General features: G+C 47.6%; 1 protein-coding gene and 1 long non-coding RNA gene across 3 annotated transcripts in view; one reads left to right on the top strand and one right to left on the bottom strand.

Annotated features, from left to right (window-relative positions):
- LOC105687648 (homeobox protein homothorax) overlaps nt 1–26,520 on the bottom strand; it is a 303,587-nt gene that overhangs the window by 11,810 nt on the left and 265,257 nt on the right. For both annotated transcript variants that reach the window (XM_048654505.1, XM_012403453.3), the window contains one exon: nt 3,709–3,767. In XM_048654505.1, coding sequence (XP_048510462.1) covers nt 3,709–3,767 — 59 coding nt within the window. The remainder of the gene's footprint in view (nt 1–3,708; nt 3,768–26,520) is intronic.
- LOC125500722 overlaps nt 1–26,520 on the top strand; it is a 98,093-nt gene that overhangs the window by 41,285 nt on the left and 30,288 nt on the right. The window lies entirely within an intron of this gene.

Here is a 26,520-nt window from a genome sequence, read left to right as displayed (position 1 = left end):
TAATTTTGACGGGAAAGTCTTAAAACGCGCGTAATGGAAGATCCATAGACTCTCCCCGGAGGGCGGGAGGCCCACCGCCACCCCTTTACTCGCTCCTCTCTCTCTCTCCTCCCTGTCTCTCCGCTCTCTCTCTCTCTCTCTCATCCCTATAATAATAAACCGACCCTGCGCAGCTCCCTTGGCGAACCATTCGCGGCCCTATCGCTCGTTTTACCCATTATGCCAATCGGCGCTCTGCCACTCACTTATCCCACCCCCTGCTACCCCCAACGACGAAAATTCATTTACCCTACGGTATTTTGAAACGGAAAAAATTTACCGCAGAGCACTCCACTTTCCCCGATGATTTCCATATTATTATTAACGTTAATGGATGGATGATTCCGAGACGTTTTACCGTCAACGAAGACGAGGAAGCTTTGCGGAATTCGGAAATTAATTTCACAGATTTCCCGATTCAACGATCTCTTCGCGAATGTCATATCGAACTAGGCTAACAATCCTGACCCCGGACAATCCAAAGGTTAATTTTTACTCCCCTCGCGAAGAAGAAAAAATCGTAGTTTGACTAGAAAAAAAAAAAAACAACTCTCAACATGCGTGTGAAATACGATGACCCGAAATTGGAAAAAAAATTATGGGACGAAAATTTAAACGACGAATGAAATTAGATGAAACGCGTGCGCGTCCAACGCTAGCTGGATGTATATGAAATCAGTTACGAATAGGGAGAAAAGTCTATAAAGATTTTCTCGCGATAAATAAAATCGGTCTTTTTTTTTTTTTTTTTTTTCTCTTTGTCGAACGAAGGGTAGTTTAAGGCGGAAACCCCGTACGTTGACGGTTCGCGCGTAGTACCCCTACCTGTATATTCGTATCATTTTCTGTAATGCTTCAGGTTCGCACGAAATACAGGACGAATTCGTTCTCGGAAACTCCTGAAAACTTTACGACACTTTGGGGCGATGTTACACTTTTCCCTTTCTGTTTTTTTTTCGTACTTTTTACAGCGTCGTTTCTGAAAACACGAAGGGCTCAACGTTGATGTTTGATGCCGCTATATCGCTGCCCTATGGTCTTTTATCCTTCGCACTAAAAACGCCCGCTAAACCTCTGTTTTATTTTAATATCACAACGACCTCTAATTCGAGCACCGCTAATCGTTGTAACGACGTTACAAGGAATAAGATGCAGAAAAAAGGATGAAATTTTTGGCCTCGAATCTGAGAAATGTGGAAAAAAAATTGATACGCAGATTTCCGGTCGATGGAAATGCGTGAAATTTTGCTGATCTCTTGAGGTGGATCTACGCCCCTAAAATTCAACGGTTCGGAGGCACGCGCCCGAGACGCGCAGTTAATAGAATCCCGATGTTTCCTTACTCGAGTTCCTCGTAAAATGATGTACTACCTCCAGTTTATAGTTTGTAGTTACCCACGTTTCTTCAAGCTCTGTCTCCCTTCGGAGGCACGCGGAGTACGTCGGCTCGAGTGATTGAAAGGATTTTAAAGAGTAGATCGAGCTGGTTTTACGAGTATAGGAGAAACATTTATTTTACGACGAGGTACGGAGAGAGAGAGAGAGAGAGAGCCGTACGCGATATGGATGCGGTATAAGTCGTATTACGCAACGCGTTCTTCGAAACCCTTATAAATATTATTATATAGATTTTAGAACGTTGGAACAGATCCGATTATCTGTGATATACTTTCGAACATAAATGTTAAAATATCATTGTTGCACACCGTGAGTATCCATAAAGCTCCCTCTTATTCACTTTCTACGTACACGCGCGTTATAGTCGGTCGCACGTAAATTTGTCCACCACTTCTCGGTTTCCCTACTGGCGAGGTCACGGTGCACCAGAAGTTCCGAAGTGGGGGGGGTTAGACGACTGATCAGGATTGATTTCGGGATGATAATCTGGCGGACACGGATTTCCACTTTGCCCTGGCGAACGACAACGTCGTCTCATCTACCGCTTTTCTCCCCTTTCGCTTCGCGTCGTACTCCTCCCTCCTCCTACCCGTATATATTCCTTTACTCTTCCTCGTCTAATATTTTTTATCCGTCGCTTCGCTCCGGTTCTTCAAAGAATTTCTAGTTCACTTTCTTCGTTTGCTCGCGTCGCGGGGTATTTAACGAAAATCTCCGCGTGTAGGGGTGGAAATTTTTTGGTAGGAGGGAAGAAACAAAATTTTCATCCGTGAGATTTTGGCGGAAAAGAGAATAGGGATGAAAGAGGGAAAAAAGAGAGAGAGGAGAGGAGAGGAGAGGCGAGGGGCTCGCGCCGCTAAACCGCCCCTAAAGCCCAGTTTCGGTAAAACAAACAACCCGTAACTCAGTGAGTGTTTATGAGAACGAAGAGGTGGGTTGGGCAGTCGTAAAAGTACGCGAAACGTCGGGCTGCGTTCGGACTCTCAGTCAGGACCCTCGTCCTTCTCTTTTTCCTTTATTTTTTCTTTTCCTCCTTCGTTCGGCCCTCCTTGTACGGAGTACGTCCACCGGCTCTCCGAGAGTTTTCTTAAGAGCCGGTAGTTTTCCCGATGTGAGTGCCGCGTTGAGCGGAGCGTATAGGCGGTAAAGAAAAGGAGGAGGAATCGGAAGAGGAGGAAGAAGAAAAGAAAAAAAGAAGGAGGAGGAGGAAGAGAAAAGGTTTCCCCGGGACAGCCGCATGTTCTTGGATCGTAAAACCCGCTCTGATCACCGCTACCAATTATCCCACCGTTATCCGAACGTTATCCGGACGTTATCCCCGCGTTATCCACCCCGCGAAACACTCCCCCCCCCCCTCTCTCATTTCTCCCTTCTATTCCCGAAACCCTTCAACCCCGAAGAGCGTAGTTCACTCACTCCTTCTTTTACACCCCTTGACGGAGCGCATCATCCCGCGTTACCGTTCTTGTCCTCGTTTTACTGCGGACCGAAGTGATTCTCACCTTTTAACGGCGGTGAACTCCGTTTAAAATAAAGATAAGAAATTAAGCAAATCGACTCTCGCGGCAACCGAACGTTGAAACGACCCTGGGGTCAGGTTTTCAAAGATTTTCCGAAGTCAATCTCATTCAATTTGACTTGTGACGTTATTTTGGAAATTTTCTCCTCTCCGAATCATTTTATCCATTAACAACGCTACGTCGGTGTTTCCATTATACGCGAAATTGACGACGAACAAAGAAACCTGATCACCTCGGCCGGAAGCGTCGTCCTAAAATTTAGCATTCTTTCGAGATTCGAACGCGACGCTCGACTCGAAACGAAGTTCGTAGAATTGTCTTTACGAATGATTGATCTGTTCGATTTCGGTGTTACAGGTCGATATGAAAATTATAACGAAATTATATGTGATTTATTTATTTTATTAAACTTCTGTCAAATATTATAATTAGTCACGTACGTTGCCTAAGTGATTCTAATCAAGATTGTCTCATTGGTTCTATCACAAGCCATCGATTATCACGACTGACCACTTGTGCGTTGGAGAATTTTAATCATACCACTTATCGAACAACGTGTATTGAATCCAATTACAAAAGATTCGCAAATCGCTAATTTAAGTATGACGCAATTAACATCACTGATAATAGTTGTACAGGTGATTATACTCGTGAATTATATCGCCGTGACGTTCGTGTGGTGTTAGTGGATTGTAGAGTGCAGTTTGTAAGTTTAAATAATTTTCCATCATTTCAACCGGACTCGACTTACCGGCTCTGTTGCTCTGGTCGATCATTGGCTGTACGATTCTACGTCTCGCGTTGATAAACCTGAAATTAGAAAAACAAAAAACACGGGATATAAAAATATGAATAAAACACACGACTCGTGATTAGAGGCGCAAATTTTCGTATACATTTTGCGAATATTTGGTGAAATTGTAAAAGCTTCGCAGAGCTTGCATCGAATTGTATAAATAATAATGGGGGATCCGTTCGGAATATATTCAAACGCGTTTATCGTAGCGTTAAAATTACGCGGCGATCAGCCATTTCGTTTTCTATCCGCATAACACGAGAAATTGGGGTGCGCCGGTTGTAAGGTGTTGAACAAAAGCCCCGAAGTTTGACGCTTCGCTGGCACGTTTCGATGTATAAATATATCCATATATACGTACCAGTTACGTACGTCATAAGAACAAGATTCGAGGTACATCATTAGCTCATTGGAGTAGCTTCCGAGCGAGCGCTTCCCAAACAATAGATTCGCGGTATGTTTCGGGGGGGTGAGAAGAAGAGTAAGGCGGTTTCCGAGGGTGCAACGAGAAAGGGAAGAGAGGAGCGGTGCGGAGAGGAGAGAAACACGCGGGGGTGTACGTCAGTCGACGTCAGCGTCGCGGCGCCCTAATGGGCGCAGACGCCGGAAGTGATTGGGTTTCCGCTCGACTGAATTCGGGGTGCCCCTCGGACGGATCCTTGGGCTGGTTTTACCGCGGGACCGCTGACGGGGGGTATAGACGTCGCGTATACGCATCGGGTGAAATCGGGGCTACGACGACTATAGGTATAGGTATATACACACGCGCAACACACCCCGCGCTTACTCGGAAGAACTCGAGGGTAACGTGGAAAATAGTAGACGAGGCACGAGTCGAAAGCAGCAGCCCCCTCCCCCCCCCCCACCGCCCCCCTTGTTTTGCGGCACATCTTTCTTGCTTAGTCTCACGCCTGGTCGACCCCCGAGAGAGTCTTATGAATAATAATTATTAAACTCTCGTCTATGTGCGCCATTATAGTACAGTGTTATAAGGTATATGTGTACCGAAAGCCGTCGAGCAAGTTATAAGTCAGAGACGGTGGAATATAACGGGTTGATGCCTCCTTGGCTAGCAGTTTGTTGGGTTCCTTCGTTTCTCAGCCTCCTTTTTTTTCATAGCTGGCGCGAGATGCTCGCTCGCCGTTAAGAACCTTCAGAACCGATTTAACTTGATGGGTTCACGAAACATACTTTGACTATCGTCTCGGGTATTAGTAGAACGTTCCGCCTTTTAATAGCTTAACGATTTTAAAATTTTTTTCGTCTCCTTTGCTTTCTTTTTTTTTCTTTTCCTGCTTTTTTTTTTTTTTTCGTTTTCGTTTAACCCCGACCGATCGCTACGTTCGAGATATTCATTCACTCGACGTTTTAACGTTATTAACATATTCCACGTCTGCAACGCTATTCGTCAATTATATAACTTTTTCTCTGTCTCTCGGTTCACGTGCGGCAACTATTTAACCCCGACGATGCAGCGCGCGTATTACATTCCACGAGCAATGATCGAACCGTTCATTACCCCAGGGGGTAACTACCACCCACCTACGTAACAACTAACATGCGAACTCCAGGTACGCGCAACACGTACGTACGTACGTACGCACGTTACGCGTGTACGCGCGTTATCGCGAAACTGATGCGAAGCTAATTTCAATTATACGTGTATCGTTCGTCATATTTAACGCGTGTCACGCGTAACGATGAAATCTGTATATGTATATACACGTTCCACCGTCGGTATCCTCGATGCAGTCGTAGGTATATGAAAATTCGTTCTTAAAGGGATATACGGGGATAGGGGAGGATAAAGGAACCGCGACTTTGAATCGAATTACACGAGGGCAACACACAGAGAGAGGACATAACTTAGCTCCTCTGTGTCAAGGCCCCGGATATCGTTAGATGAAAGAGTATTTTCGCCCCCGTACCGCACCGCGCCGCACCGCACCCTCCTACCGTGTGGTACAGTCCTCGGCAGGCACCAGGTCGCGGGCTTTGCCTCTCTCTTCCTGCAGTTACCTCGACGGCATTCCCCTTTGGCGGTGTAGGCGGCATGTCACAGCCAGCTGACTACCGCCCCCTGCACAGCCGCCCCCCTCGCTGAAATATCGCCCGAACAATGGCGCACCACCCCGAGTTACACCCCAACCTGAAAACCATCCAGAGCCCTCACCCCCTCGCGTTCTCTCGAATCCCGTGTTATATATATATATACATGTATATATCTGTGTATATATATATCTATGTATATACGCTGTACAGAAAAGCCAAGAGAAACTCGGTAGCTCGGAAACCGAACTGGCTGCTGCCGCTGCTGCTGCAGCTTCGCCGTACAAACCGCCCACGCAGAAGCGGAGAATTTCGCGATTCAACGAGTGGAAGGGCGTACAAGAAAAATGAGAATTTTCCACCGTCGATGAGAAAAGCGACTCTTTAATTATTCGTTGAATTTGTATTTTCGGTTTTTTCGGTTTTTTCGTTGGATTCTTGAAGAATCGCGTCGCTCGACGAGATTACCGAATATCAGGGCGTTTCAATTTTGTGCCACACACGACCTCGTTTTTCTGTTGCGGGTATAACGCGAATATGAATAAATGCGATATCGGTTCGCAAGGGAGGATTTTTCACGGGGGGGTGGGGTGGGGGGTGGGGGAGGAGGAGGAGGGTATCTTTTGTAGTCGTATTTGCGCGCGTCGTGTACCGCCAACAAATGCAGTGAAATCGATAGCTTTTGTTTCCGGAGGCGTTACGCGGATTATCGCGACATAATGAAGAACCTACTACCTACTGCTCGAACTCGCGCGCGCGCTTATCCGTAGGGAAAACCACCCCCGATCTCTATGTAGTCCGCAGGGTACGAGGTGAACGTGTATTGTTCTCTTAGCAGCCTACCTTTCCAATGTTCACCCTGTTCACCCTAGATGACAAACACTTTTCATTCCCCCGTCTGTAGCCGAGCGTACCTCAAACCTCCACCCGCGTCGATTCCGTGTACTCTGTGTCGCCAAAATACACCGTCACTATAAACATCGGGGAACGCCGTCATCGTGAGTCTCGTTTTCGTATAGGTAAGCCGTTTTAATGCAGTTTTCATTATCCGTTCACACCCACGATACACCCTAAAAGCACTGCATTTCTCACAGACCCTCCGTGAATATAGTCTGTCCAAAACCACCCCCGGTAGTTTTCTTTTGTTTTTTTTTTCTTTCTTTCTTTCAACGACGCTTTTCACGTGACAGCGAAAGCGAAGATTGGAATTAAAAATTTCTCCAACTATTCCTTGTCCATTTTTTTTTGTTTTATCGTACTCGGAATCGCGAGTCAACTCTGGATCACGTGAGTTACAGATTAGGGTAGTCTGTGATCTCGTTATTTTTACGGTGGGCTGGATAGACCCAAGAAACATACGATACGGTCTGCCATAAAACAAAAAGTTATGGCAGGGTGTTCGCATCCATGACATTCCATTTCGCGAATCTGTATACAGTGTACATGTATACAGGTATTTCGCGAAATACTCGAGTATCCGTGTACGAAATCGTATATAAATCCGTCGATGGAGGCGATTTTTCACCCTTGCCCAATGAGGAAAGAGAGAGAGAGAGAGAGAGAAAAGAAAATAGAGGGAGGTATTTTTCACCGTACGAAACCGCGACGCGTTCAAAAATGGAAAATATCGTTACGTCGAAAAAAAAAAACTGCGATTCGGTTCACCGAAACTCGTAGGAATGTTCGAAACAGCAACAGCAGCGGCAACGCCAGTTAGGATATGGTCGGGATGCAACGACGTCGGCGTTAACGATGATTACTGGCGTTCCGTTTCACAGCGGTAATATTTACTCCGCGTAACTATTCGTAATTATCAGAGAGGTTCCATTAGTTAACTGCAGTCAATATACACTGCCCCGAGGTTCGCATCAAAACATCATTACTACCTCGGAAGCCCGACAAACCGACCAACCGACCGACCGACCGACCGACCGACCGACCGACCGATCGACCGACCGGAGTAACTCTCGCCTAGTGCTATCGGTAATCAATTTTACTAGAAACCACTGCGCCGCGTTGCCACCCATACTGCACGATGTCGTACCTACCTATCTATTTACGAACTACCGAGCGCCGTGCACTACCCCACCGTAGCAACGTTAACGCCAAATTGTTGATTCCCACGGTTCGCACGTTGGACGCGCAAAATTTTCATTTACAAACTCCTCCGCGAGTGGCGGACGTTTTCGAGAAATTTAGCAAAAATATCGACCACCGATTTCGACTCTTTTTTTCATTTCGGTACAGACGACGCTCGATTCACCTGGATTCATATTACAGCGATTCCGCGTCGATGGCGGACGAATTTCACGGTGCAAAATTTTTACCAAACCTTTCGTATTTCGAGCGCATACGCGGTGGGCCCGATATCCGTCGACAGGTTTACGTGTGTCAACGAAGCGATTTAACGCGGTTCGCGTCACCGATAGTTATAACATCCCACCCCACCCCACCCCCCCGTACCGACCGACAAAACCATCGCAACGCTTCCCCCCCTTCCTCACGCACTACCTCCGTACACTGCATTTAATCTTTACGCGAACGTGCGTAGAATTTGACCAAATTTTTTTACAGTTGTTACTGTTTTTTTTGGAATGTAAGTTTTTATAAAAAAATTTCAACAAATTTAAACTGAGCGGTGGAAACGAAAAGCCTCGTATCGTATCAGCGGATTAAAATCTCGGTGTATTTGATAAAAAAAAAAAAAAAAAAATCAAGAAGGAATCGGGATCGATAAGACAAAAATGAAAATTACATGGATGTATGCAAAAATCGAATGGCTTGGGACTCTGGGGAGCGGGGGGCGGGGGTGGATATGACGCGTATATGACATCCGTCGGCAGCGAAGTATTCTCGTATGCTATATTGCGTCGCATCGTTGTGATTAATGTTGCCGAACAAATTGTCTGGAAAAACATGTCCCCTACCCTCTGGCGCGTGGGTCGGTGACGCTGGAGATGAGAGAGAGAGAGAGAGAGAGAGAGAGAGAGAGGGTGATCCCTACACGTTTCTGCCGCTAAGCGTACAGATACGCTCTCTAAACGGAAGGACCGATGCACCCTTTATCTCGGTTCACGCACCCTTATTTTCCTTACGCACCAAGTGTAACATGGGATTTAGTTCGGTAGGTACGTGCGCGGTGTATTGCTATATATTCGTTACTACGAACACGTGATGCCTTGCTGATTTTCGAAGGCCTGCCGGGGAAGCTCCACGCGTATACATATACATACATATATATATATACATTACATTACGCAGATGATATCTGGATAATCCGATTTACTTCGACTTCGCTATCAACATTCAACCTCGCTCGTTCGCTCGCTTTGGTAATTATACAGAGGATCTTCTAGCCCCCCCCCCCCTCCCCCTTCCCTCCCTCACCCTGCCGCGTACACCGCCACGATGCAGACTGAATACGTCTACCCAGGGGAGACGGTCTGGTTAGGGGTTGATTGCGCTAAGCCGAATTAGTTGCGCACGGTGCTTCGCACCGGCTATTTTGTTAATTAGCATAGCGATCTTTATAAAACCATTCGAGGGACACGAGGGTCCATCTTTAATCCGGCGCCTCGATTCCGCCGCAGCCTTTTTTTTAGATCCGTGTAAAATTAGTGTTTCAGATTTTTTTTTTTCCTTCCTTCCTACCTCCCTTTTTTTTTTGCGCATTTCTTCGACGAACCAAAAAAAAAAAAGGAATGAAATTTTTTCAATCGGAAATACGCGTACGGAATAAATCAGAATATATATATATATACGTCGGGAATGTAACGTTGTGGAAAATTGAAACAAGAGGAGGGAAAAAAAATTTTTTGTCGAATGAATGCGAATAAAAAAAGGAACTGTATTTTTTTTTTTTTTTTTTTCTTCTGTTAAATAAAATTGTAGAGCGGTACGTTGTGTTTGACAGCGCGGGAACGAGATAACGGAGTTACAAGAAAATTGGAAAACGGTGATCGTTGAAAACTAAATACCGTTATGTGCCACCGGTATATTCGCGAATTGTAACTTTTTCGACCGACCTGCGTAGAAATCTTTTTTGAGTTACAAGCGAATGAAACGAGAGAATTATATTACACCTTCTCATTTCTACGAAGCAGAAGATTCGCGCGTGAAAAACCCCGCCGTTCGGAGCGTAGCTTAGGCGTACGATCGTAAAGAACTGACCTCTCACTCGAACGGAGACTCACTAAAAATCTGGTAGCAATTTTACGATATTATTTACATACGGTGGATTCGACGAGGAGCCCGAGCGGGTTGGATACGCGAACGGTGTCCTGCGGGGAGGAGGTGGGAGAGTCGAAAAAAAAAAAAACAAAAAATACACATATATAATGTATAAAAGTAAAAAATTCCGAAAAAAAAAAAACAAAAACGAATGGAAGTACGTCCTGTCGCATAAAGCTGGGATTTTATTACGAGCGGATTCAAATTCCGCACACGAGGAGGCGGCCTGCCGCCCCGGGCTACCTTACCCTCCCCTACCCCCGCTGAGAGCACCGCAGTACGAATATAAAAACTATACCTTCACTTCCACCTCCAACCTCCCTTGGACCGGGCGCAGTGTTCGTCCATAAACCACCGTCCCTCCTACCCCCGTTCTATTTTTCTTGCGTTTTTTTTCTACTTTGCTTTTTTTACCTCCGTTTCCCTTTCTCTCGGATTTTTTTCCCTCCTCCGCCTCTTTTTTTTCTCCCTCCGTTAAAGCCCGGCCGGCGGTGACCCTTGTATTCTATTTGGCGCGGATGAAAATTCCGATTTTTTATCGTTGACCTCTAAATCTCCGCGAGGCGAAACGGGAGCGAGAGCTCGAGAGGTGAACGTCGAGAGAAGAATAAGAGCTGAGAAAGAGAAGACGAAGAAATGTAAAAGGGATGAGGAAAAGCAAAAGAAAAAGGGCAGGCGCGCGTGCGGCAGTTTGAAATGGGGAAAGACCGCGGAATAAGAATGAGAAAACGAGGACAACCGGTGGGCAGAGGGTCCTATATTCGAGAGGGAAAAAGAAGAGGGAAATAAAAAATGGGAGAAACAGAGATCAAAACGAGATGGTGGAAAAGATTTCTCGTGTGGGACGGTCACGGAGACGCTTTAGGGCCATCCGGCGGCCAAGTGGTCAATCTAAAGGACTCTTATCTCTGATGTATGCCTCTTTTTTAATCTAAATAACGCAGTTACGACTACGAGATGGCCTCGGGACAACATCTGGAGGCGATTCGGTGCCAACGTCCGAGACCCGTACACCTCCGAGACGCCCGCGTCCCTTCCGTTCTCTCAAAAACGAGCCTGGAGCCCAATTTTTTTTTCCACCAACATTTTCCACCCTTTCTTTTTATCTCTTTCTCTTTCTCTTTCTTCTTCTTCGCCCTTATATTCCTCGCAAAGATACACGCGTGTATCCGCGAATTCACCTGGCCTCGCTTCTCCCTATCGTCGCCCAGTTTCCAAAAAAAAAAAAAAAAAAAAAAAACAACGCGGCAATGCGTCAGCCGGTATTAACGCTGTACCCAAAACTACCCTTCCTCGCAACCCACGGGTGGCAGCCTTTTCTACCTCGACTCTCGCGGGGGTTTGCGACAGCGGCAGTTTGTAACGGCGACAGCGGCTACTACATTTACTTCTTCGGGCGCGCGCGCGCGCATATATGCAACACACGGAGAGAAACTGCGAAGTTTAAGAGACCGTTTCAAGCTGGCGCCTTCGCCACCCCGTACGAGCGAAACGCAGGGGTTGGGAATGGAGGGTGGAGGGGTACGCGCCCGGGGTGTGAGAGCAACCAACGGGCAAATATAGCGCGGGCGGGCGCGCGGGTCGTCGTTTTGCCCTCTGCAGACTATGGGTCTGACCCCTGATGGTGTCGACGAGTTGGTGGCCGGCTACAATCATCCCCGCGACAGCTGCGCTACCAATAACTTCTTCTTATGGAGCGACTGCGGGACGGCGGCGATGCTACCACCGTTGATGCTCCGGCCACCCGGTCTTCTCGTACGTACGGCGGTATACGTGTGCACGTGTATACACGTAGCGTACAACGAGAGCGGATTCCCGAACGTACGTTACACCTCGCTACGGCCGTCAGAAACGGTGCTTTCAAATTAACTGATAATATCGCACAGCTTGCGACTGTAATACTCCCCCGTTTCCCGTGTAACGTTGTACCGACCGACCGACCGACCATCCCTTCTTGAAATTCGACGTACATCCAGCGCAAAGGGACTCGCTAACTAAATGCTACCGACGACCCGCGCTAATCATCGTTTTTCCAGTAGCGTTCGTCAAACGACACGCGTGTCTCTCTCGGGTGAGCGCAGAATTTCGGATAAATGGATACGTTGGAAAAAATTTTCCCGCTTCCCGATACTATTGTACGGAAATACGGATTTCACGCCTGGGAGAAAACGAGGGGGTGGAATTTCGGGATCGGCTCGTGAATTATTTCGGGAACAGTTTTCGAGGGGAACTTTAACACGTTCTACTTTAATTACGCATGTGCGGTAGATTAACGTTAATCGGTGGAGAAACTAAAATTAGAAAATCAGAGAGAATCGGAGAGAGGGAGAGAATTTCTTATCGTTACGGTTTCGTGTTTTCGCTACGTTTTTTTTCTCCGCATGAAAATTTCAAGTATTTTTTTGCGAGTAGAACGTGCGGACGATAAAAACCTCGACGTGTTCGGGTCGCTCGGACTTCGAAACGATCGACGCGCGCGAAGTACACCTTTTCTTATCGGGCGTGGATACGTCGCGAGCTAACATTACTCCCCGTTCTCGTATTTAAAACCACGAGTTTTTTTTTTCCTCTCTCCCTTTCTCTTTCTTTCTTTCTTTTTCCTCTTTTTATTCGACGCTTACACATTTTTACATACGAAGGCCAACGCTGTACAACCCCGAACGGTTGTACGTGTGGCGCGGGGGGTGTGTACCTCGTGCACGTACGTAGGTAGGGTACGTGACGTAACGCAATACCGTAAGATGTTTATCTGGAAAACTAATTTCACGAACGCGTGCTGCTGCCGTTGCCGTTGCTGTTGCCGCTGCAGAGGCGAAGCGCGAATGAAAGCGGCGTAAGAGCGAGGGGTGCGACAGCCTGTTGTATTGTTCGGCTGCAATCGTGGCTCCGGATTATTAGCCGGAGCCATTGAACAAATTTGTTACTCACCAAAGCGTACACCCTATGAGAGAAATTAACGCACGGACAACGAGAGTCGGTCTCTTCGCGCCGCTACCACCTGATATCGAAAATTAATCGGATCCGTGTCGCGATTTCGTCTGAATCAAACTCTCTACCCCATTTCGTACGTAGGTAGGTACGTCGGACCTCGAAGGGTTTTTTTTTTTTTCTGTTCTTGTTTTTTCTTCTTTCTCGGGAGGGCTTGCTTCACTCGCACGTACATCACCGCGGCGCGAACAGTGTCCCGCACACTATCCGAAGACTATATTTATTTCTAAAAATTTTTCTCTGGAAAACTGCCGTCTTATCGGAGAGTGAGGATTCGCATGTGTGTAATTCATACGATAGAGAAATAGAGAAACGGGGGATGGGAGATGGGGGGGGGTTGGGATAAAAGTCGAAGCGGTGGGGAGGGGGAGGGGGTGGAGCGGGAACTCGCGGGGTCCGATGGGAGAGCTCGGCTCGCGTTATTTAGCGGCAATGTGTCGCGCATAGAAACGGCCCTCAAGTAGCCAATAAACGCCGTTACGCGGCCACCCTCTTCCGCCGTCCACCTTCTCGGCCACCCCGATTTCCCCCCGGGCGGCTCTAGACCTCCGCCAATTTCGTCAGATTTTGGGAAATTGTTGTTACGTCCGAAACGACGTCTGGCATCGCGAGTGGAATCAACAAACAGCGGCTCCCAATGTTTTCCGGGGTCGATTCCGACACACCGCGAGCCGCCGCACGACTCCACCTGTACCGAAAAACTACCCCTCCCCCCCCGAACCCGGAACTATCCTAACCTCGGTTACCTCGTATACCCATGAGAACGGCCATGCGGCTCTATTAACTCCCTACGTGCCCGGCGACCAAACGACTACCTTAATTCCCAGATAATGAAAATTACAAATAACCTTACGCGATACCACGTACACGTTACGGGGTAACGGTTTCCACTCCACCCCCCCCCTTTCGCGACTTATCGAGAAAGTCCGAAAACTAAGCGAGATACGTGCGTGTGCTTATTTTGTTTTTTTTCCATCCGTATGTTTCGCGCGAGGAATTTTTTCTCTCTCTCTCTCGTCTAATTCGTCGCGTCGTTATTATTGATATCGGGATGGATTTGATCTTGAGCCCCGGTATCCCGGGTACGGAAAAGGGGAAAAAAAGGGGCTCGATGTTATTGAGGATAAAGCTTCGCGGAGCATATATAGCCATCCGTTCGTTCCCTCGCGGGCTCTATTAGCAAAGTGTGATGGAGTTTTGCGAGCGCGATTACACATAAATGAGTATTACCCCTTCCATTTAGCGTGGAGTCCGAAGTTCCCGAGTCCCCGGAGACGCGGGAAGCAGCGGCAACGTTTCCAACCCTTTACCGAGCAGGCATCGAGGGACGGACGACCGCGGAGCGAGACAACCGACGCCCACATCGACGCCTCCTCGACCCCTCGACGTCGCTATTCCACGCGGTAAATCGTTCCACTTCCAAGGGTTGACGGTTACCCCGTTACTAAAATACACCGAGGGCTTCGAATCCTCCATCTTCGATCGCTCTATGGAATTCTCGCGGAATGTAGAAACTGTGTTGCGAAGAAGAAAAAAAACAAAAAACAAACAACAACCCCGACGCGATTCCAAAGTAAACGCGAAAAACGAAATAAGAAAAAAAGGCGTCGGTAGCGTTCGGAAAAAAACAAATTTTTATTTCCATCGCGCGCTGCACGCCCGGCAACGGCGCGTTACGGGGGCGGGGGGGTTAGTTTTCGGTTTTCTGAATGAACCTCCAGGAATCAGAAGTGGTCTTCCATCACCCCGTGAGCCAGAAACGCCATTGCTCAGCCGCGTGCTCAGTTTCCGGAACGTTGCTCGGTGTTTCCCCCCCGCTGCACACCCCTTCCGGTTGGGTCTCTAACCCACCCACCCACCCACCCATCCACCTTCTCCCCTCCGTTACCCCGTGGACACGAATGTACGGGGAAACACGTGAAAACCCTACCACGCCCGTTACGCGGTCATACGTTCGAATCGCGCCACCACGAATATACGGTGTACACGTACCTCTCTGGTCCTTTCATTTCCCGTACGCGGAACGAAACACACACGTCGCTCGTCGGGGAGCGACGGGGGTGGTGTGGGGGGTTGGTGCGCGGGGGCGCTACCGACAGGACATGGCAGAACCTGGACATGTCGGGAGTCGGGACTTGGAGCCGAGCGAGATAATCCCGGCTAATGATTGCCCGAACAATTACCTCGCCCATGGGGGTGGCCACGACCGCCGAGAGGGTTAGCCAGGATTGTGTATATGTATACGACGAGCCGGGAAACGCACGAAAAAAGGGTGCTGCGGTCCAACGATTCAATGGCGGTAATCGCCTTGTTCCTTTTTTTTCTTTTTTTTTTTTTCTTTTTTTTTGTGTTTCGATTCAAAGCGACCCACCGATTCGACGATCATCTCCGAAAGAATGATCGGAAAAAAAAGAGTCTCAAAATTTCGCTGGATAATTTTCTTCCATAGATCTGCGACGAACGATATTCGCGTTCGGGGGGGGGGGGGGGTTTAACCGAATCGGATAAAGGTATGGCGGCATATCGGTGGCGGAAAGTGCGACGGTAACGGGGACCGGGGGGAGGGGGCGGGCGGCGGCGTTGGCTGTGTGGCTCTGGCGATGGCACACCTGTGGAGCAAATTTACGAAATGTTTACGACCATCTGAAGGGGGGGGGGGGGGACTTCCCCTGTCGACCCCGCTCGGTTTTGGCCCTTCGGGCGCACAATGCCACGTCATTCGGTATTATTACGTCGTCGCGCTATCACCATCCCCGCGGAGGCGCCGGCGTCGCGTTCCTTGTACTTTGAACCTAACCAACCCTCTCTTATTTCTCCTCCTCTCCCTCCCTCTCTCTCTCTCTCTCTCTCTCTCTTTCTCTCGCTCCGACTCGACGACTCGCGCTTCGCGTCAGCTCGAGGAAAATTTTCACCCCTCCGCCCACACCCCTTGCACAAGGAGGCTCGCTCGCTCACCCCCCCCCGCCCGCCCCCTCGCGTTATGAATGTGCCCAATTACATCTTAAAAGCTGTGCTCCATTAATTTTCACAGCTGCTGCCGGTTAATTGGGAGCCTAGCTTGATAATAAACCCGGAGTTTGCACCGGGGCCCGTAGTGCGTCGAGGGAACGACTGGCAGCAAACTCTCTCTCTCCCTCTCTCTCTCTCTCTCGCTCTCTCTCTCTCTATACTATAGCGTTGTTAACGTTGATCAACGTCTTCGGTGAAACAAAAATTGAATGAAATTTAAAAATATTGACGAGCGTTGAAAAAAAAACATTGTTCCGGTTGGCGGTATTCGAGATCGATTAGCCGATTGCAATTTGTGGTTTGACAAAAATCGAATAAAGTATACACCTATATACGAGGAGTGAATGAAAATATTTGTGAAATTGTCGGATACAGAAGACCCTCGTTCTTCTTCACTCTGTAAGGGAAACACTACGGAAGATATCCGTGAGAGGGTCGGTTACATCCTAACGGATACTTGAAGCGTGACGTTTGCGCGCGCCACTGGTTTTACGTGCGAGTTTCTCTAACCGCATTTCGTTTGCGGGGGTTGCTTTTACGAGCAAAGCAGATGGTGCCGAGTGAATTTTACTCCCGGTGTCAACCGGAGAACATCTTCGCGGGGGGGGAGGGGGTTTTGATAGCCGGTTGAGTAGGTCAGTGAGGGTGAAATCGACTGTCATTCCCCCACCTAACTTCTTCCGACCGTCTTCGACGACGACCACGACGACGACGACGACGACGACAGGTGTACGAATTTTTCTCTCTTTCTCAATCCTATCAAAATTTCGTCTCGTCATTTCCGACTCGAGCGTCGTGTCGTTGCCGAATTGCGCGCACAGAGCACAGCGTACAGCGTACAATGTTCGTACGCGTCCCGAGCACCGGTTTCGGTTCGCGGGAGTTAAGCCACGTGACGTATAGGGTTGTCGGGCGTTGAGTCATGTGTCATTGGGTCGCTCTCAATCGCGTGAGCCTTCTATACCCTGTTGGAGGGTGTTCGACGGTGGGAGTCGAAGGGTGGAGAGCCAGAGCGGTGTTTCGAAGGAGCCGCCGGGACCGAGGAGGAGAAGGAGAGGAGGAGGACGAGGAGGACGAGGACGGGAGGACGGGGGAGGGGGGCAGGGGCAATGGCCCGTGAACCACCGACGGAGCGTAATGACGCGGTCCTCCTTTCAAAGATTGCATCGCGGCAAAAGCTTGCGTCCGCTCGCTTGCGCTTGAAATCGATATCGGCGTATATATACAACGCTCGTAAGAACGGCGCAGGCAACAGCGGCACCCCGGCTACGAGACTCTCTCATTTCGTGCCAAAGTAGCAAGAATTGCGTCGTGAGGTAAACCGAGTAAAGTGGTAGTATCGATACGTTTCGCGATTTTTCTTTTGCCCCGTTGAATACAAACCCCCTCGACCCCCCGCCCCTCGATTTTTATACGGGGAGAAAAATATAACTCGCTGGAATATACGCCCGACAGAATCTAGACGAGCTATCGGAATGTTTTTCTATTATTTTTTATTGTAATCTCGTCGAGGAGAAACGTACGGAGAAAACATTCCTTCACGTGTACCGGTATAAAGAAATAAAAGCTCGACGAGCAAAAAAAAATAAAGAGAGAGAGAAAAAAACTGGAGAGCGGGTATAGCGAAGTATCAGCGAAAAATTGAAGAAAGAAAGAAAGAAAGAAAGGAAGGAAGGACGGAAGGAAGGAAGGAAGGAAACAAGAGAAAAGGTAAAAAACATTTTAGAAAAAACAAGTTGAAAGAAGACGAAGGAGAAAAACGAGGGTAAGGTATAACGGAGAGGCAAGAGAAGGCTAGGGGCCTTTTTATTGCGACCAACAGGAAATTACAAGAAAATATTCCCTGGTCCAATAAGAATGAAAGATGGCTACGGGACCTGACTGAAATTAAGTACGGAAAGAAATACCTCCAGGCGGAGTAGAAGTATAAGGGTAGGAGTTCTGGAGTAGGAGTAGGAGTACGAGCGAGGGAAATGAAGTAAAACACAGAAGCGGTCGGGATCCGAGGTAGGAGAGGGAAGAAAGGGGTACGCCGGAGAAAAGTGGGAAGATGGAGAGAGAATTCTCGGAGAGATGAGAAAAGAAAGGAAAAGAATTGTAAAGAAGGAAAGTTTTAAAACAGTTTTGATTTGATTCCGACTCGAGGGCCAAAGCAGGGAAAGAGAGAGGGGGGTGGTGAGGCGAAGCCGCCGTGCCGGTGTATTTAAACTTATAAGAACCAATTTAAAAATGGAGGTGCAGATACGAAGAAACTCGGCAAAGGTGTTTGGGGGCGAAGTTAAATCCAAGAATCTTAGTTAAAAGAAGCAATTATAGAGTGGGCGAGTCGAGGGCGGGGGGGGGGGGTGGGGGTGGGGGATGGGTGGGGGATGGGTGGCTCGGAGAAAGGGGGAGAGAGACAAACGTCGACGAGGAGACGATAAAAAAGGAAGGACGACTTCCACCGAGGACGACGACGACGACGACGACGACGACGACGACGACGACGACGACGAGATATGAGTTTGCTGATAAGGGAAACTGATTGTCTCCAGGCTAGCCTCGTTAAGGGGTACCGCGGTCCCTCGGGCGCGGTGGTCCCCTGATCCCTTCGTGTTTTTCTTCCAACGAAAAGCCGTAAACCGTTCCACGGGTCGTCCGATTTAGTCCCGCTCTTGAAATAGGATACCCTCACCCATACGCTATCCACATGTACCTATACGCGTGATAAACCGCAATCGAAACGAAGATATCCTCGTTCAACTTCTCGTCCGCACCGTATTCCACCTAAGCTAATTGTCGCATCGGACAAATTTCCCTAACAAAATATATCTCCGATCATCGATTACCACCACAACGTTACGTCGAATATCCGTATCGTCGCGCTGACGCGAAGGCCACGTACCTATATCACCCCCCCTGTCAATCGTCGCCTAATGTATACATATGCGTCTAGACAATTGTTTCTATCGATTCTAATGCTGCGGACCAACGTTTCGATCCAAACATTCAACACGTGCGGAATCTTCCGAAGGGCGATATATATCCTACGATGGTAGAGTACAAGGGCGGGAGGGGTGAAGCGTTCGGTTACGTGTCTGACGTATTGCCGGCACTTCATCTCCTAGTCGGTAAACACTGCTGAGACGAGTAGGAGATCGCGACGAGTGTTGTTTCGTCGATGGTTTCCCGCTTACGTCGCTCCCTTTTTTCCACCCCCACCCCCACCCTTCCCCCTCCCCCGTCGCGCGCCCTTCGCCCGACCTTCTCTCCGTATCTCCGTTGGCTTTTTTTCCGTATTTTCGCCAACCGATGTTAATCCTACGGTCCCCCGTGCAGTCTAAATATATGCAAGCGATTGCCATGCCTACCGTCGACTAATACGAGTCCCGGTTTCGAAGCGATCCCCGTACAGGCGGGGAGTGCGTGCGGAGCCAGTGGACCAGATAAAGCGAACCCGAAGCCCCGGTATTCCAGTTACGGGGGAGAAACCGACGGAACGAGCCATCGGAACGCACGGGCAGGCATCCATCACCCAGCGTGAGGGCGTCAAGACAAACTCTGTAATCGCACCCCCTCCCTTATTCCCCCATTTGCGCCGCGATCCAGATCCATTTTTTCTTTTTTTTTTCCTTCTTTTTTTTTCTTTCTTGTCTCCGGTTTCGGAAAACTCCGCGAGGATGATGTCAGACGGATTTCAGAAGTCGTGCGGTTAATCGTTGAGTTTCGTCGAACGAGATGCGATGACGAGAAAAAATAAATAAAAAATAAATAAAATAAATAAATAAATAAATAATGAGGGATGAAGAGAAAGAAGCATTATTCTCTTTCGCTATCCCGCGAAATGCGGTTATTTTTCGTATCACGAATTTCCGTATTTCTCAATGGGATATGGTTATTTCTGTGGCAATGCATCACGCGAGGAGGTAACAAGGTAACAAGGCTGTCAACACCCCGAGTATATACTATCCGCGATGCGAATCTACGCGCGCGTGAGAAAACCGGCGCGTGGAGATATATGCGGGGGGGTAGAGAGTTCGTCGGGTTAAAAGAAACCGCCATACTTTTCACGGTATACGCGGGGGATGAAAAGGCGAAACTATACGCTCACCAGCTCCCCCCCCCGCGTCTCTCTGTTGAAGAAACTCTTTTTTTTGATCCGCCGACGAACCACGCCGACCGTATCTGTAACTCATAATACCGGAGAGCGAAATATTTTTACTAGAATCTTCGAATCCGTCCCACCCAATGTATCTGTACATTTACTAGCGATTTAACCTCCCGTTCGACGGTGAGCTTTGTCGACCTTTTTGTCCTTCTGCTTTGTTTTGTTGTTTTTTTTCCCTCTTTCTCTCTCGTCGCAGAGAAAAGCTCTTTGTCTTTGCAAACCATTACGCGCCGTTGCCGGTGCCCGTCACACGCCCTTGAGTTAGATGACCAGAAAAATATTTCGTCGCGAATATTTCCGTGTGTACGCGAAACGTACAGAGGTGAGCGCGATTCGCCGGGTACGTGGGACGTGGACGTAGTAGAAGAGAGATAACGTGGATATCCGCGCATATTACACTCGTCGGCGACGACGACGGAGTTAACGGCGAGCAGAGAAAGGGAGAAAGAAAACAAAAGAGACGCCTCAATTCGCGTATTTTCGGCGTCCGTGTTTCCAGTATTCCGCTCTATTTTGCCCGGTAGTTCGTCATCTCGTTGGTGTCGGGGTGGAATGAGAGGGTGGACGGGGAATGGAACGGGGGAACGGGGGACGGGGGCGGTGTGTTTGCAGATCTTCTATCGGGCGCTTCAGCCCCCTACCCCCCTACCCCCCCTGCCGCCACCCCCCCTCGCCCGACTCTAACCCCTAACCCAACCGTTCCCCGGGCTCCCCCCCCCCCCCCCCCCGGATCCCCTCGACGTCCTCGCCAATCCCCAGCCCTCGGAGCCTCCCGTACGGGATGGTTTGGGGTAGAGGCAGGCGGCGCGAGGCTGATAAGAGAATTGCACTGTCAAGCCAGAATGATATATTTGACCAACATTTCCATATAACCCAGGCAGAGGCGTTCGCGTCACTCCTGGGTCTTATTCTCTTCTTCGTTGCTTTCCCTCATTCGCTTATATTCCCTATTACCGTACGTGTTTCAACCGTTGTTCCTTCTCTTACTTTATTCCTTTTTCTTGTTTTTTTTTTTACTTGATTTTTTTTTTTGCGGAGAAAAACTTATTCAATTGATCCTAAGAGCGTTCATTGGCGCTGCGAGTCCTCGTTTCCTGCGATGAAAAACGTTGCTCGGTTTTGAGGATACTCGGCCAAAATAGTTTTCGACGGGATGGAAATTTGGCGAACGCGACGATAGGCGAAAAATTGAAGACCTACATCTGGGTGTTGTTTTTTTCTCTTTTTTACCTGTACATACGTTATTGCAACGCATTCTCGTATTACCCGAATGATCTCGACTGACCCCGCGGGTTCTTTTATCGACATTTTGATACAAAATGGCTGCTCTCGACGGGAGGTCAACGCGTAATCTCTCTCAATTCAAATTAACACACGCAGGGCTCAACGGGGGGTTGCTTGCCTGCCTGCCTGCCTGCCTGCCTGCCCGCCTGCCCGTTAGCCAGCCTGACTGCCACAGGGAACTTTCACGTGGTATGAAAGAGAGATAATATCGTCATATGTTCAATCTTCCTTTTTTGAACCATACACATATATACGTGTTTTTTTTTTGTTTTTGTTTAAATTTTTTTATCCACTCCCTTTTGTTTTGTTATTCTTCTAACTCATTCCTTTTGTTTTATCATAAAACTCGTTTTTATCCCACTGCCGGGGGGAGGGGGGGAAAAAAAAAAAAAACCAGAGAGAGAAACAGAGATGGAAAGAGGATTACGCGGTGCCTTCTAACAACGGCTGGACCTCCAAATCCCGCCTAATTTTTACATCCTCCTTTACCACCCTTTATAGGTATAATCGCAATTCGTATAATTGAACGCGTGTAATAATATACGGAGAATTAACGCGACACAACGTTAATATTCCCGCAGTTCGTGTACGCGCCATAACCCAGCGACGAAATTTACCCCCCCCCCCCCCCCCCCGTCGGGGGAGAGGGAGAGAAAAAAAAAGAAGTATAAATAATACGATGGACCAAAAATGGAAAAGAAAAAAAAGAAAAGAAAAAAAGAGAAGAGAAGTAGTTCCAGCCGGGTAAGTTCGACCGCGATTTTATGAGAACGGTATAATACAGACGAAGAAAAGTCAACTGGCCACGCGCCAACTGCATCTCTGGAAAACCGAGGAGAACGAAATCACTGGCTACCATTACACTAAACCAAGGATATGGATCTCTAAACCCCATACCCCCGTCCCCCCCACCCTACGTTTAGAATGATAGGCAGAATCGGGATGACTGTACATGAATTGAAAACTCGACGGCAGTCACGATGTATCAAACGAGGATCAAGAAACCGGCGGCAAAAGCGTCGAGCCGTTCGTACGCTACAGTCGTAACTGTCAAGGGAATAAATTGATCGCGTCGAGGTTCGGGGGCACCAATAAGTCTGCGATAATTACGTGATCTTCTTATCGGGTTACATCGCGTTTTGAACGGGGGGTAAGGGGTGGATACCTGTACGTCTCCAACAGCGGTGGCACGCAACCACTAGGGGGTTTTGTTTTATTTCATTGGATTTCAACCGTATCCGTTCAATTATCCGAAACGTTTTAATTCGTCTTTGATTTTCCTCGCTCTGTATAACAACCGTGTTTCGGAATTCTATGTGGATTCTCTCGCGTCGCGGAGGGCGACCTTAATTTTTCCGAGGCTATATTCGGCGATCATTTTCGCAGCTGATATTCCGTTTCCCCCCCCCCCCCCCCCCCGCATATCCGTCCGTACATTCGATTCACTCCGTTCTATCTCGATTCCCGTAACCCGAAGCGCACCCGTCGCTCCTACGTTTCCAACCCCCGCGACATGGTATATCACCACCACCGCCCCGTAAATATATCTCCGAATCATCGTTTCCCTGCACACAAAGGTATGTAATGAGCGCGCCTCGAGTCTCGGAGGTAAAAAATCAAGGGCAGCAGCTTCCGGTGGTCGAAAGACGGAAGAAACGGAAAAAAGAAAGCACAGTGTGCGGCGCGGATGTGGTTTCGACGGTTGGAAATGCTCGAAGAGCGTGGAATCCGCGTTAGTTTTGACCCGTCGGAAGTTGGTGAAACGCGCGCGGGGATCTCGCGACGCGGCCCGACCGCGTTCGCCGGTCCGCCTCGATGAAAACGTGACAATGGGTATAGTCCGTTTCCGATTGTTTCGCTATGCGGACGGTGTGCCGGTGTACGCTCGATTTACCGATTCGCAGATAGCATAGGTGGTACCCCCGATTTCTCCACGTTATTGCGAACTACTATACTAGCTCCCCCATATTGTTACATATTGTTATTATACGTACATAGAAACTGTGCGGACGTTGCGATTGTTCAACGCGTGATCGCACTCGCTGGACGATGTGTCAAATAACTTCCGTCCGTTTTACCAACAACCTACAGAATCGCGAGCATATTGTACTCCCTGAAAACTGTGTATGTATAGCGGTTGCGTTCCTCTGCATCGCTTGTTGAAATTAATTTTCAAAAAGTTATTCGAAAATCTTTGCTGTTTTTTTCCACGCGCCTCTTTTTTTTTTCGAAGGGTAAGATATTACCACGGGAAGTCGTGGAGCAGCGTCGCGACGCCCTTTTTTTTGGACGATACGTGCAGGGGGTTGAACTCTGTACGTAGGCGATGTGTGCGCGAGAGCGTTACCTCCTCAGCGAAACAGAGAAGGATGAAAGAAAGAAAGGAGGGAGAAAAAAAAAAAAAAAAACAAGAGCACCCTTTTTGGGTGCAGTTATTGTTATACTCGGTCGACTTTAACACGTGTTTGTTCTCGCCCCGCTACCCTACTAGTTATTGCCCGAGCGTGTTGCAACAATGAGAATTTGGTATCCCCATTTCCGTTGCGTTCCGCACGTCGTCAGTCGCGAAATCTATAGGAAAAGCAAACACAGTCGAGCATATAATTGACTGGGGAATGGGGGGCGTTACGACAACCGCGTACTTCCGCTGACAATTTCTCGCCAAATTTTATAATACGAGATACGTTCTCTCGACGATAATTTTATTATCATTAAATATCATTACTCACTCGTTTCGCAGGTACCTCGAATCGTAGTAGGCTTAATATTCTTAGCGACTCGTCGGACAATAATAAGAAGAAAAAATAGAAAAAAATTAAAAAAAAATTATAATAAGAAAATTGAAGGAGACGACCGAGACCGTGGCAAATTTGATCAGCGATGCGGTCTACGGTAGAAAGACAAACGCTCGAAATACCCAAGTTCACTCACCTGAAACAAAGAAAGAAAAAAAGTCTTGTTAGCACTTTGTCAGTCGGGGTAGCGAGAACAAAAAAATGATGGAACCAAAAAGAGTGAAAGACGAGCGTGGACTTTTGTCCATCGCAGCGCATAATCAGTGCAGGGAAAGAGAATTTATTTTCCGTATCGTACGGATCTGAAAAGTAAAAAAAGGTACACGCGATGCTGTGTAAGGTTATCGAAGCACCGAAAAAATTACGCCAACCACACCAAACGTTTTGGTAACTCATCCTCGAAGGCAACATTTTTTTACTTTTAATAGTATCGAGTATCTCATATCCGTATTTCGTTCCAAATTTATCGCACCTCGCCAAAAGAGGGGAAAAAAAACAAGAGAAAAAATGCAAGAACTGGTTTACCTCGTAACGCAGCAGCAGGTCTGCAGTGTAAACTGCATAAAGATTGTATCTTCGAAAAATGAATTAATAAGAAGAAAAAAATATCGTGGAAAAATGAAAAAGCGAAACCTCTTGTTACCCTCATGGCGCCGCGCATTAATCAGATGTTTTCCAGCAGAACTTGCGATGAGAAAAAATCTTTCCTAATTGGTTTTTTCGATGAAAAAATCTTAACTATAGCTTCGTGATTTTTTGGAAAAATGAAGATTTGAAAAGAGAAAGGATTCGAGTGGCTTTTTCTTCACTCTTACATCGTAAAAGGTGAAGGGTGGTGTTATTGTATTTTTATAATACCGGAATAGAGATCGTTATGGCGCGTAAAGCGTCAACGAGCTCGTTCGAAAATAAAGGTGAAATAGGCAGTCGTACGTCGCGACAAGATTATGCCCATTTTTGACTAATTTTTTACGCTTGTCAGTAGGAAATAAAAGTAGTTACATCGCCTTTCATATCTCGGTTATAGGCGTACACGCGCTCGCGGATAAAACGAATGCCTGTGAGAACGTGGTTTTAATGCTGTACATAAATCAGAAGTTTTTAATTTTTCGACTTGTATAGTTTTACATTATTTATTTCACCGTCATTGTTCTTTCTATCCCTATCTTTTAATTTTTCGATTTTAATTTTTCATCCCGATGCGTTACCTACTTCACTTTTCATCATTTCTCTCTCGCTTCGAAAAAATATTTAACGAAGACGAACGTAACGATTAATAAAGAATATCGAGTGTGTGGGCATACCCACTGGCTTATGACCGTGCTTAGGCATCTCGTTATTCGAAATTAATAACAAGGCGAACCTGCAACTGCGGGCTAAAGAACGGCGCGGTCTGGAGATTCGAATCATTATAATGACGGTGGCGTAGTTGCTACCGGTTAAAACATTCCTGCGTCACATACGAATGCCTCGATAAAATGCTTGCGTACACCTCGGCTACGCCGTAGTCCTTATATACGACGACGACGAATTCTGATCGCCGGTAATCGATAATTCTCCCTCGAGTTCCATAATTCGATAATTGGTTCTCGACGATTTTTCCATTCTTATTATCCCCGCTCCAAATCGTCCAGTTAATTTTTTTTTCATTCATTTTTTTCTCACACACATCGTTCGATCGGGAAATCGAACTCGTCCAGATTTATTTATTTATTTTCTCAACGTTAACTACAATGACGTCCTAGAGGACTCGACGTTACGGTGGTTTTCCCCAAAGGCGAGGTGAGGCACAGGTCACATTCCTTCGGGTATTATAATTTTCAGTCTCCTACTACTCCTGGAGAATTTTCAACAAAAGGATCTTCTCTGAAAAGATGGGGCCCTCCTTCGAGGAGCCTCATTAATAGCATTCAACCGGGCATATAAAAGCGCAACAGTGCAGTGGGAAGGATCTTCTTTTTTCGAATTTTTTTTTTTATTTCATTTTTTTTTTTTCAAATTCTTTTTCTCTCTCATCTCGTGCGATCGAGGGGGCGGACGCGGACAGCCGTTTAACGAGCTTTACGCTCGCGAGATATGCGAAAATGAAGAAGGAAAGAAAATAAATAATAGAAATGACGAGGTGAACCGTACGAGGGGTACTCTGGTCGTTCGAAAGTTCCGATTAACTTATTCCGCGGGGGATTTACAAGTGTGTGCAAAGGTATAACCGGAACGATAATACCGATCGTTCGAGCGCAACTAAGAAAGTGGCGAACTTCGGGT

Source organism: Athalia rosae, chromosome 4 (assembly GCF_917208135.1).
Source record: "Athalia rosae chromosome 4, iyAthRosa1.1, whole genome shotgun sequence".
NCBI classification, from domain to species: domain Eukaryota; kingdom Metazoa; phylum Arthropoda; class Insecta; order Hymenoptera; family Athaliidae; genus Athalia; species Athalia rosae.
Note: the sequence above shows the minus strand (reverse complement) of the source record. Positions and strands in the feature narration are given on the sequence as shown.